This window comes from Medicago sativa, chromosome 7 (assembly GCF_051527215.1).
Source record: "Medicago sativa cultivar Bolivia chromosome 7, Bolivia_mono, whole genome shotgun sequence".
In the NCBI taxonomy this organism is placed as follows: Eukaryota; Viridiplantae; Streptophyta; class Magnoliopsida; order Fabales; family Fabaceae; genus Medicago; species Medicago sativa.
The window spans coordinates 61,392,910-61,406,800 of NC_140755.1; the positions used below are offsets into that span (position 1 = coordinate 61,392,910).

The window sequence follows — 13,891 nt, forward strand, 5'->3', positions numbered from 1 at the left end:
AGCAAGTTAAAAGACTCAGAGACAATTTTTAGAATTTAAACAGGGCTTTAACACATGAAAAGACTAAAATGTCCCTAGGGACTAAACTAACTCAAAATGACTTCAAATGCAATTTTAAAATGGACTTTGACATAGAATTGAAATGAAGACTTATTCAAACTATTTGAAAGGACTCAAACAAATTTTTAAGGCAATTTTGACATAGGAAATGGCTAAAATACCCTTCTATGTGAATTTTGCAAATAACATTGAAATAAAATGCAAATAAAGATGTAATTGATCAGAGACAGTTCAAATGACTTGAAATGCAAGAAAAGAAGAATTGAGTTAGTATTTTTAGGTCCAAAATTAGGGTATAACATACTTCATAAATTTCCATCATTTTGAAAATTCTTCAAACTATTAACCAAACAATGGAATTCACCTCAAAGTATTTGAATTTCCTCAAAACATTACATTCCTCAAGAACAGCTCTCAAGAACTAGGATATTATTTAAAGAGTCAAAAGAAGTAATTTTGGCATAAAAAATTATATATTTATGACTATGATAAATATATGACTTAAATTTCCGAGACACGATTTCTCTTAGAAATATCTTAAATAATATTCTTAAGACATTTGTTAGCATGACTTTTAACTAAATACTAAATAACTAACAAGTCGAAAACTATATCTATCTACGGCCCTCCTTCAAGTTGTTTAAATATGTTAGTTATCGAAAATTACTTCTCACACATATCATTAGGCTAAAAAAACATCAGTAAACGATCAATATACACCGACATATTTATTGGGGTCGATATTATAACGCCAATTTTGTGTTGCCAATATATAAATAACATTATGTAATTTATATAGATATATGAAAATATGACTTTTATGTGGTGGAACTAGTGCAATACTTTTTTATTCGTTATTACGTTTTATTTAATTTCATTGTAATGTATGATTTTATTTCATAAAGCTTTTGTGAAGTTAAACATGTCTGAGGTTGCACAAATTGAAGGCCGTGGTTGGTACTCCACTTTTAAAAAGACAATTAAGGTTATGATAACTCCGACCGACATCATTGATGATTTGAAGACACAACTTAACACATATTTTGAGTATCTTGGTGAAAATCAATATATATGTTACATATTTGCTCAGATGCCATGCATGAACCTGGGAGCAGATAAAGATGAAGACATGTGGAAAACAGCGATCTATGTGCCTTGGCTTATTCGTGAGATAAAGACGTAGGATTTATGTTTAGGAATATGGTTGAAGATAATATATTATATATGTGAGTTCGTTCCATTTGCACGTGCGTAGAATGTCGATAGATGTTTTATATAATGATATGTAATGTGTTGTTTAATTTCAAACATTTGTGTAATTTCAACGAAATGTCGGATTGACTTAATTATGGTCAATTGTAAAAGATTATGTATTGTTCTTGTTTATGAGTGATTTCAAATGGTGTATGAGTTGTATTGCCTCTAGAAATGATGTGGTCGAATTACATGTAAAAATAGGTCGAAAATGGCTTGAAAACCATTATGTACAAGCCACTATCTGCATAATTGAATGCATCAGTAGTTCACTGCCTATGGATCCGACGACACTTAACTGCCGAGGAATACGTAACCGATGACAGTTAACTTCCGAGGGACATTTTGGTCTTTTACTGGTGTTTTTTAGCTTAATAATATGTGTGAACAACAATTTTCTTAATTATCATGCAAAAATTGGATTACAATAGTGAAGATTTAGGGTGCAAGGTAGAGAGCTGTCAAATTTTCACATGTTAGGGCCTAAACACCACCAAAGCTAAAAGAATTCTGCTTTTTACCCAACAGAAATTGCTCGCTCCCAACTAAAAAGACCATATTACCCCTGTGTGAGATAACTCGCGCTAGTATTAGTTAGTTAATACGCAATTTAAATCAAAACGCAACTTTATTCAAAATTATTCAAGCCATTACATTAGAAAGGAATGTAGAAAAACATCCAACTATATCACAAGTCATTACATTTAATTATCTCCTTCGTCGCTTAAGTCAATTGGATTGTCCTATACAGTCCCCTGGGGCACCTGCTTTTGGTTGAGGGCCCAAATAACATGTCCTTCCACTCCTCCTCAGTCTGGAATGGTTCTAAACCGGCACTTTCAAATCGCTTTTTTTAACGGAACCATCACATTCGATTCCGTGACATGTCAAAATCGACTTAGCTTTCTTTTTCTCACCCTCTTTTTTAATTGAGCAGCATCACCCCATTTATTAGACATATCTACAAAATGAATGTAAATATTGGAGAAAGAAGAAGAAGAAGAGAGAGTGAGGAGGAGAGAATGTGAGAAATTGTGAAGGTTGGAAGAGTATTTATACGGGAAATGTAAATCTTGGTTGTATTTAACCATTATGGTGGGTCAAAGACGTGGTAAACCATCTGACCACCATCCAAACAGTCAAAAAAACGTGACAAATGTGGTGTAGAAGGTGCGTGAGTTAACTCACGCTACCGGCCAAAGGTGCGTGAGTTAACTCATGCTGAGATTTATACTAACGTGACTTAACTCACGTTGCGTGAGTTAAGTCACGTTGCGTGCTGTTTTAAGGCCAAGCAGTACTTCACTTCCTCATTTCCAATCTCAAATCTCTTTCAAATTACCGAAATCCAAAATTCCTCCGACTTCAAATCAAACAATACTCCAATAACAAGAACAAGTAAGTTTTCACTTAAATTATGTTGGTATGATAGATTTTTTCACTTAAATTAGAATTTTTTTAGTTTTAGTGTTTTGTTTACATTTTGATTTTTTTGGCAAGAAATGATACACTGTTACCTGTAATGACTTATATTGCTTAATTATTATGATGTTTAGATGTTTGCATGTTTATGTTAGATTTTTTTCACTTAGATTAGATTTTTTAATTTTAGGGTTTAGTTTAAATTTTGATTTTTTTTTTTTGCAAGAAATGATACAATGTTACATGTAAATCACTTATATTGTTGTTTAGATGTTTGCTTGTTTATGTTGTAGTAATGAGTTTTAGGGTTTATGTATATTTTGCACTCGAAGTGTTTGATGAAATGTTAGAATGAGTTTTACATTGATTGTTTTTAATTTCTTATTGTGTGGATTTGAAACAATGGCCGATATGTTCGACGTTCATGCACAATTCAACGGTGGAGAACCTCAGAGGTTGAAGGTTTGGCACCTTGGTGTCACGTTAAGAGGTATCAAGGATCAATTGAATGAATTCAACCAACGAGTCAACCCCGGAGACACAAGGAGGGTGGAATACGTTTGGTATAAACGTCCAACGATAAACGATGAGAGAATATCATTCGGTTGGGTGGAATTAACGAGCGACGATAACGTGAGGAGCATGTTTTGGGAGCACAACATATTCCAGTGGTTCGATATGCGTGTAACGTTGCTGAGATCAATTGAAGATATTATCAAGAGTTTGATTCCGCTAGAAGATCGTGATTAGGTAGGGAATGCACCTTCCAACTACAAGAATTGTCTTACCTCTGAAATGGGGTAATTCAAACTTGTTAAATAACAGTTCTCAAGGATTCACCCGGCAGTTCTACTGTTCCTTTCAAAAGATTAAATTCTTGTTAATTTGATTTAGATGATCTTATTGAAGTGTCAAGGAATGTACCTCATTCTTTTGACATTTCAATACCATCATCTAAACCAAACTAACAAGAATTTAATCTTTTAAATGGAACAATAAAATTTTCAGGTGAATGCTTGAGAGCTGTCGTTTAGCAAGTTTGAATTTACCCCATTTCAGAGGTAAGATAATTGTTGTAGTTGGAAGGCTCTACCCGAATGTAATGTAACTTTTATTCGAATTTATTTAATATACAACTTTATTCGAATTTATTTAATACGTAATTTTTATCCGAGAAATAGCGAAGAGAATGAGGGTTTTTATAGGTGGTTTAAGGTAACATAACACTCAATGAGGTCAAAAAACGTGAAAAAAAGTTATAAAAAAAAGTGTAAAAACCATTTACAATGCATTAAAATGCATGAACAACCGGCCAACCTAGCGTGAGATAACTTACGCTGCTGTGGCCGGTTGTTCATGTACCAAGAACACGTTTTTTGGACGATGGCCAGTTATTTAACCTTCATTTTAATCCATTTTTACACCTTTTTTTAACTTTTTTGACTGCATTTAGTGCACATAAAACCTATGTTACTCATTCCTCCCTATGAATACCCCTCTAAAACTCAACATTTCCTCACACCATACCTTTCTCCTCCTCCTCACTCTCTCACCTTTATAATCTTTGTTTTTTTATAGCTTTTTTGGGGGTAAAAAGAGGGCAATCGAGGGGTAAAAAAGGGTCAAGAGAGGGAAAAAATAGGCCAAGCGACTTGGGACACAAAGAGGTCAACCCTTGGGGTAAAAGTAAATTTGCTTCTTTTTACCTCAAAAACTTTTTACCGTGGGTAAAAAGACTCTTTCTTGGGGTATAAAAAGAACCAGATTTAGATTTACCCCAAGGGTTGATATCTTTTTATCCCAAGAAGGTTGGTCTCTTTTTTTCCCAACCTTGGTCCTGTGTTACCCCAAGGTTGGTCTCTTTTTACATCAAAGAAGCAGATTTAGTAATTTCAAATAAAATGTATCAATTTATGTAAATGTATCAATTATTAATAAAATTAGGTTTTATATGTATTATTTATGTTCTTTTCTTCCTTATTATTTATTTATATTAGCATTTATTTTATGATTTTGTCATCTAAATAATATTGCGTATTATTTATGTTCGTTTCTTCCTTTCTTCCTTGCGTATTATTAAATAAATTCGGAAAAAAATTGCATGTTAATAAATGTGAGTTAACTCATGTTGAATTTTTTTGAAATTAACACTAGAGTGAGTTAACTCACACAAGGACGTTTTGGTCACTTCCTTCCTTCCTTTCTTCCTTGCGTATTATTAAATAAATTCGGAAAAAAATTGCATGTTAATAAATGTGAGTTAACTCATGTTGAATTTTTTTGAAATTAAGACTAGAGTGAGTTAACTCACACAAGGGCGTTTTGGTCATTTTAGTTGGGAATGAGCAAAAAATGTTGGGTAAAGAGCAGAATTCAAGCTAAAAAGCCCCTTTTACATAAAGGTAGATGAAGATTGTTGTCTACACTTTTTTTTTTTTTTTGAGAGAAAATAAGTTATATCATTTCATTAAATATCAGATCCGTAATACATGTTGGAATATCATCAAAGACCTGGAAGCTAGTACTAGATGTGGCTGCCTTAGCTAAAGTATGTGCAACCTCATTCGCTTGCCTCCTAATAAACTCGACATGAGAGTTTGTTAAATAGGTGTTACAGAAGTGGATACTACTATCCATGATAGATCCAAATTCGGTGACATCTCCACGATCATTGTTGAAATAATCAGCTACTCTTTTAGAGTCAACCTCGAAATCAACATTTGTGAGTTGAAGTTCATGAATCCACCGCATTGCATGATGTAAACCCAGAGCCTCCCCAACATCAATGGAACAAGTTGGAGAGAAGAACATAATTTTAGACCGGACATGATTCCCTTCTGAGTCTCGAATACACATTCCAAAACCTACTTTATTTGCGTTGTTTGGAAAAGATGCATCAACATTGCATTTATACCTACCACTGCTCGGTTTCCTCCATCTAAGAGTTGTATCTCCATGCTGGTGAGATGAACTTGGGATGGATGATGTATTGTCTAGCCTGATAGGAACTTTCTTACAATTAGCACTTCTCCAACCTTCTAGAAGGTGTCTTGCTCTTTCCAGAATGGTAGCAGTCGAATCTGACACTTGTTGCCATAATTTAAGATTCCTAGCTTTCCATATGCTCCACATTATGGTAACAATCTTCTCAACTTGAGCTGTAGACACTTCAAACAATGTTAAGAAACACCGGTAAATGATAATTTTAACCTCGAATTTTATAACTGCCGTCAGTATAAAACCGTCGGCCGTTAGCGACCCACGAGGTTATATTGATATTTTTCTGGTGTTTCCTAGCACCCTTTGATGTGGGAACAACAATCACCAAGTTAGATTGGACCGATATTCATGAAATTGTAATTGATGTTTTCTATTTTACAAATCAATTTTGAAACTGTTTTTAAAGACGAGAGAATGATGAAACTTGTTTGGTGTTATTAGTTTAAAAATATCTTTTGAAAACTAAACATACGAAATGTTGTCGGATAGAATTTTTTTTTTACCTGTTCCTTACTCAATTTAATTCCACGAGTAGATAAAGGGACCAAACTGTGTAATTAAGTTTTTTTTAAAGGTGTAATTAATTTTTCTTCAAAAAAAAAAGGTTTAATTAATTTTTTTATTGTTTATTAGATAAATGGTCGTTGTAAACACCCTGAAATTCGTTTTAAGTCTCTGAAAAATATTCAATTTTTAGCCTCTCTAAAATTTTATGTCAGCTTATTAAATTTTTGAAAAAATTTTCATCAACCTTTTTAACTTTTATAAAAGAAAAATTCATCAGCATTATTGTCCCCTAAAAATGTTAAAGGATACATTACAGATTAAAAATTGATTTGTAAAATTAGATTTTAAAAACTAAAAATCAAAACAGATTCAAGCAGGCCAAATGGGTGCCGTCTACCGTGAGAGAGCAAGATAGGTCATGCACCGGTAAGAGAGGTAACTTTACTTGTTTTTTTTTTTTGGAGGGATAACTTTACTAATTTTGGCAAGTTGTTGTACTATTTCTACCTATTGTAGGAGATAATATGTTTTATAGTAATACTTTTAATAATTTATTTACATATTTGTAGGTATCAATATCGGAAATTCATATTAATTAATTTAATATCCCTATCCTCTTTGGTAGTTTACTATAATATTTGTTGAATATTACCGATTTTGGTCTTTTTTATTGTATTATGTGTTAAATAATTTAATCATGGTAGGAAAAATAATTTACTGTAATTACTATGAATTATAATTAAAAAAATCACCATTGTTAATCACAGTAACAAAAAATCAATGTCTTATATATTAACCATCAAATAAAAATAAAGTCCAAACAATTTTTTTTTTTGAGAGAGTAAAGTCCAAACAATTAAATAGGTGTTGTTATTTGAAAAAAATATGTATTATTTGTTAATCTCAGCCATTCAATTTTTTTTAACTACATCCAATGGTTGACATCCATTTTACAAACAAAAAATAAAAAAAGTTCAAGTCTCCTACTGTAGGAGACCTATAGAGGTCTCCCACCGTAGCCTTTTCCGGCCAAATGTAACTAAAACATGGATAGAAGAGACCGGAGAATATATGAGATGTACTCCATCCGTCTCACAATTATTGTCTCTTTAGAATTTTTTTCTTTTTCTCAAAATAATTGTCACTTTACAATACCAATACAACATTTATTATTTTTTCCACTATGTTACCCTTATTTATTGAATTTCATCCAACTTAATTATTCCACTAACTACAATTAATAAGGGTGTTTTAGTAAACGCTATTAATTTTACCATTGAAATCAACACAATTAATTATTTCCTTAATAATTGTGCACAAACCTTAAACGACTAATATTGTGAGACGGAGGGAGTAACAATTAACAATGAGGTTTCAGATGGAAGGGTTAGGTTAATTGTGTATAGTTGGAACTTGGAATATACGATGAGATTTAATAAGGGAAATGTTAATTTGTGCCATAACTGCACAAATTAATGATTCAAATATAGAATTTTTTTTTTTTGACAAAGAATATTGAAAAAATTTATTGGAATGTGTGCATTGTATTTAATATTTAACTTTTTAATCATTTAAATGCATAAAATTTTAGGAAAAATTTATTCTTTTAAATTTCTTAACATGTGTCATAAGGGCACAAGTTAACACTAATTAGCTGGCTAGTTGATATTATTAAATTATTATAAAGACAGTTTTACACTTTTACTCTTTTATTAACGCAAACAGTACTACTTTAAATTTGAAAATGATATTTTATGGGAAATCACCCGACAAAAACATTGGTGAGGTCTTTGTTTATGTTATCTAACATGTGCTTAACAATTTTCAACCTCTAATTGCGGTGAGGTCTTTGTTTATGTTATCTAACACGTGCTTAACAATTTCAATCAAAAGTCAAAACAATAAAAAATACAAACATGCATCGACAATTGTTGGCCTTTGTCGACTTACAAATCGAGGCAAAACCTGTACAGTTGCTTGATAACCTTGTTGCTTGCTTGTTATTATCATCACTTCATTTCTGAATCACACAAACCTTTACACTTTCATTTTTGAACTTTTTGAAGATGGCTTCGTCTGTGCTTGAACTTGTGCTTAACAATTTGAGCTCACTCATTCAGAAAGAGATTGGCTTATTTCTAGGTTTCGAAAAAGACTTCAAAAGTCTTTCAAGCTTGCTCACTACAATCAAGGCTACTCTTGAAGATGCTGAGGAGAAACAATTCACCGAACTTGTTCACGGCAAAGCTATCAAGGATTGGCTACTTAAGCTTAAAGATGCTGCTTATGTCCTGGATGACATCTTGGACGAGTGTGCCACCAAAGCACTAGAGTTGGAGTACAAAGGATCCAAGGCTGGACTACGTGGTAAGCTACAAAGCTCTTTCTTATCCTCTCTTCATCCAAAACAAGTTGCTTTTCGTTACAAAATTGCTAAGAAAATGAAGAGCATACTAGAGAGGTTGGATGAAATAGCTGAAGAAAATAACAAGTTTCATTTGACCGAGATAGTCAGAGAGAAGAGAAGCGGAGTCCTTGACTGGCGTCAAACCACTTCAATCATTTCTCAACCCCAAGTCTATGGAAGAGATGAAGATAAAGATAAAAGTGTAGATTTTTTGGTTGGCGAAGCTTCTGGTCTTGAGGATTTGTGTGTCTATCCAATTGTGGGTCTAGGCGGACTTGGGAAAACAACACTTGCCCAACTTATCTTCAACCATGAAAGGGTGGTCAAGCACTTTGAGCCGAGAATGTGGGTTTGTGTTTCAGAAGATTTTAGTTTGAAGAGAATGGCTAAAGCGATCATCGAAGCGGCAACTAAGAAGTCGTGTGACGATTTGGATCCAGAGCCACTACAAAGAAGACTTCAAGATCTACTACAAGGAAAAAGATTTTTGCTTGTATTGGATGACGTGTGGGACGATAAACAAGAGAATTGGCAGAAGTTGAGATCTGTATTGGCTTGTGGAGGAAAGGGTGCTTCAATTTTGGTCACTACTCGTCTTGTGAAAGTAGCAGAAATCATGCGAACAATACCTCCACATGATATATCAAAGCTATCCGACAACAATTGTTGGGAATTGTTTAAAGAAAGAGCTTTTGGACCAAATGAGGTACAACGTGAAGAGCTTGTGGTCATAGGAAAGGAGATCCTAAAGAAGTGCGGGGGAGTGCCACTTGCAGCAATAGCACTAGGAAGTCTCTTGCGCTTTAAAAGAGAGGAAAAGGAGTGGTGGTATGTCAAGGAAAGCAAACTATGGAGTTTACAAGATGAAGATTATGTCATGCCCGCGTTGAGATTAAGTTACTTGAATTTGCCGGTTAAACTGAGACAATGCTTTGCATTATGTGCACTATTTCCCAAAGATGAAATAATAAGCAAGAAATTTCTAGTTGAGCTTTGGATGGCTAATGGCTTCATTTCGTCCAATAAAATGTTGGACGAGGAAGATATTGGCAATGATGTGTGTAACGAATTATACTGGAGATCATTTTTTCAAGATATTGAGATAAATGTATTTGGCAAAATTAAAAGTTTCAAGATGCACGATCTTGTTCACGATCTTGCTCAATCAATTTCAGAAGAGGTGTGTTGCATTACAGATAACGATGACATGCCTAGTATGTTTGAAAGAATCCGCCATCTCTCAACTCGGGATGATCCAAGCTGGTTGCATAGCGTTAAATCATTGAAGACCCTCACAATATCATCTGATTACAAGATTCCATCCGATGTATTCAAATTTCATTCTTTACGGGTGATTAAGTTGAAACGTGTTAAAGAAGTTTCATCTTCAATCGGATATTTGAAGTGTTTAAGGTACTTATATCTTTCTCGCGGTAAATTTAAAACTCTTCCAAAATCCATATGTACATTGTGGAATTTACAAAGTTTGAAATTAGACAATTGTGGTTACCTCCAAAAATTGCCTAATAATTTGATACACTTGAAAGCTCTACAACATCTATCCTTGAATAACTGCAATAGCCTCTCAAGTTTACCTCCAAATATAGGGAAGATGACATCACTGAGGACTTTGAGCATGTATGTGGTTGGCAAGGGAAGTGGATTTCTTTTGGCAGAATTAGGACAATTAAATTTCAAAGTAGGTCGATTTGAAATCAAGCACCTTGAGAGAGTGAAAAGTGTAGAAGATGCTAAAGAAGCCAACATGTTGACTAAGCACGTGAACAGTTTAACGTTGTCATGGGATGAAGAGTGCCAATTGCAGGAAAATGTGGAGCAGATTCTTGAAGTGCTTCAACCTTATACCGAACAACTTCTAGAATTGCGTGTGGAAGGATATACAGGTTCCCATTTACCAAAATGGATGTCTAGTCCTTCTTTAATACATTTACGGAAGTTATGTTTCAGAGATTGCAAAAACTGTTTACACCTCCCACAATTGGGGAAACTACCTTCTCTAAAAATTCTATTTCTATATGAGCTTCCAAACCTGATATCCATACCAGACTCTTCAGGAAACCTTAGTTCGCTTCAAGATCTAAGAATTTGGAATTGTCCAAAGTTAATTTGTCTTCCGGCGGGTTTTCCAACTGGTTTGACAACTTTGAGTATTCTAGATTGTGATGAGTTGGAGAAACGGTGTAAAAGGGAAACAGGTGCTGATTGGCCAAAAATATCTCACATTCAAAATCTTCAAGGTATATTGTACACCATCTATAATTATGGCTCTTCTTTATGATATTCTTTTCTTCCTCTTTCATTGTCTTGTATTGAGCATATTGTACCAAGGATTTTATTGATTCTGAGTTGCCATTAAGTTTAATTCCTGTGTTATACTCTTTTTTCTTTCACAGGTGCATGTTTTCTTTAGGTATTTGAAGAGATGAAGATTTGGGTTTCATTTCCCTTGCGAATGTAGTTTATTTGTTGAGATCTAATGGAAGGTAAAAGTGCTTTGCTTTTTATTTCTTCAGTCATTAGTCATAGCACTATATGTTTTAAAAATTCAGTATTTTAAATTCTTCGGCTGAATACTACCAACAAATTAGGGCTTTTGCTCGGATACAAATCTAGTTTTCCTCAACCATATAATTGCGCTCAAGTTGTTAATTAACTCGACCAAACGATGAATCGCTTGAGAGAACTCGAGTTCGATTTGTAGGCTAAGCCATACTATCCCCACGGCCGAACTTTTGAAATCCCCAATATTTGCCTCTATAACCATTTGTGTTGCTTTAGAAGATATGTGATAAATAACTTTAGAAGATATGTTTTAAATACCAATTTTATTGACTTCAAAGTATCATTTTTGACATGCAGTTTAATGTCTACTTGAATGTATAGTTTGTTTAAGGCTATAATATGCGAACTAGTTTCTTACTACATGCTGCTGCAGTTTGAGTACAAATCTTGTTTCCATCATACAAAATCTGTGATGGTTATTTTATGATGTTCTGCATCCCTCATAAGTTCTCATATCTTTTATCTCTAATATGGAAAACAAATAATATTTTATAATAATTTTCCAAGACTTGGGACATTCTCATTTATGATGTTTATATGGAGTTGAAAAACAACATTTGCACTGATTTGTAAAACATGGATTTGAGAATTCAAAGTTATCATGTAAATACTTTGGAAAAATAATTTTTAAAAACACTCAAATTTTATAAAAACAATGTATAAGTCTGTGTTTATGCTTAATGAATAACTAGCCATTCTCCTGGACTCATGCCTTGACATAAGAAATTGATTTTATGTTACTATTTCCAACAGCACAGTTGATGTTGTTTTTCTATAGGCCTAGTTTAGTCGATTTTTGGATCGGATACCGAGTTTTCAAAAAAAAAAAAAATTTGATTTAGAATTTTAGATCGTGCTAACCAATGTCTATTTTCTGTTGTTAGAAAGGAGAAGGTACACCTCTGCAAGCATTTCTACTGGCTATCATTCCTTCAACCACCTCTTGATTTGCAAGTGAAACCGCGAATTCAATCTACGGGAGGAGAAAATCATGAGACATCTTGGAATATTGTGATAAATAAACCAAGGAATAATGAGTCCAATGCTAAGGGTTCATTCAGCTCCTGTTGCATCAATTAATTCTGCCTTTAATAGATGATTTTCTACTAAATTTGGTCTCCAAAAATAATAGCATAAGGGGTTCGGGCTCAATATTTTTTTCAAATGGGATCATAAGTAAAGGGTGATTTTCGTTTTCCATTTTATCCCATTCAGATATATAATCCAAAATGTATTTGAAAATTTTCGGAATATAACATTATTCAAACCGTGTTTACCCAATTTTGTTTAGATTCAATTCAATTCATTAAAATGACATAATTTAAAATTGACAACAAAATTTAATAGTTCATCACATTTTATAATTTTTTTTTTGAGGAAGTCACATTTTATAAATTGAATATGATTTCGTAATACATTTACATTAATATAACAGTATAAAATATTGGCAACTATAAACCAAAAAAATAAAAAAATATTGGCAACTAAAACTATCCCCGTGAGCTTAGCTCAGTTGGCAGAGATATTGCATATTATATGCAGGGGTTGGAGTTCCAACCCTAGACACTCCACTTCTCCACAATTTAATTGTGTGAGCTCTATCCACTAGGCTACTAGACCAAAAAAAAAAAAAAACTAAATATGTAGTACAAGAAAATGGAGTTGGAAGAAGGGAGAAGACTTGTCATTTGTCTTGTGCATCCTCAAAAGAATTTGTGCGCTCGTGAAAAGTTGAATTATGTGCGATTTGGATGACAAATTTGTTTTTCCAGAGAATAGGAACAATTCAATCTATGGATATTAGAATATGAGTTATATGGACGTACTTACCAGTTTCAAATTTTAGTATGCTTAAGATATGAATGTACTTTATTTTGTTAATCAATTTTCGCTTATAAACAGTGTTACTTTTATATTATTGATGATAAGGTCATGTCGCATTTTTAAGCTAAAAGGATACATTCTATGAAGAATGGTGTGTAATCAAAATTGTAACTCTTTGGATTAATAACTAGACAGAATTAAGTAGCCTCTATTCATTCTTTTGTAATTTTTATGAGTAATCTATTAATGACATTGCATCATATTGAGATGATTTCAGAAAAAATTAACCAATTTTAATCTGAAAAGTTCAGTGATAAAACATCCCTTATTGAATATATATAGTTCACTTGGTACGTGATGCTATTGATGTTAATTCTCCGTATGAAGACATTATCATTTATCAAAATGTTGTTCTGCTTCTTGAAGATAGATATGTATGAGGACCACTTTGAATTGCATTTATATATCCTATGACATATTCGTCTTAGCTTAAAGTTTGATACACTTTGGTTGGTGTCTGTAATTTTTTTTGAAACGTCTTCAAGATTCATATTATGTTGTTGGGATCCCAGCCCCTTTTGTAGTTTTCAAGCAAAATTCTTTTATTGAAGCTTATAAACATTAAGTTTTCTTTAGGCTTAATTACTATTTTGCTCCCTTAAGTTATTTATTGGTTACATTTTGGTCTCATAAGTTATTAACGTTACAATTTGGTCCCTTAAGTTATTTGTTGGTTACATTTTGGTCCCATAAGTTATTAACGTTACAATTTGGTCCCTTAACTTAATTTTTGGTTTCGTTTTGGTCCCTTAACTTATTTTTTGGTTTCGTTTT

The 13,891-nt window shown here is 33.0% G+C and overlaps 2 protein-coding genes across 2 annotated transcripts; one reads left to right on the top strand and one right to left on the bottom strand.

Annotated features, from left to right (window-relative positions):
• Window positions 1-5,190: 5,190 nt before the first annotated feature.
• LOC146907395 (uncharacterized) lies at window positions 5,191-5,868 on the bottom strand. Its single transcript, XM_085729095.1, has one exon. It carries the CDS (start codon window positions 5,866-5,868, stop codon window positions 5,191-5,193), a length of 678 nt encoding a protein of 225 aa, XP_085585221.1.
• A 2,354-nt stretch (window positions 5,869-8,222) lies between these two features.
• On the top strand, window positions 8,223-12,514 carry LOC146907396 (putative disease resistance protein RGA3). The gene is made up of 3 exons (XM_085727519.1): window positions 8,223-10,908; window positions 11,065-11,154; window positions 12,118-12,514. Exons 1-2 carry the CDS (start codon window positions 8,310-8,312, stop codon window positions 11,079-11,081), a joined length of 2,616 nt encoding a protein of 871 aa, XP_085583645.1. The 5' UTR covers window positions 8,223-8,309; the 3' UTR covers window positions 11,082-11,154; window positions 12,118-12,514.
• The last annotated feature ends 1,377 nt before the right edge of the window (window positions 12,515-13,891 follow it).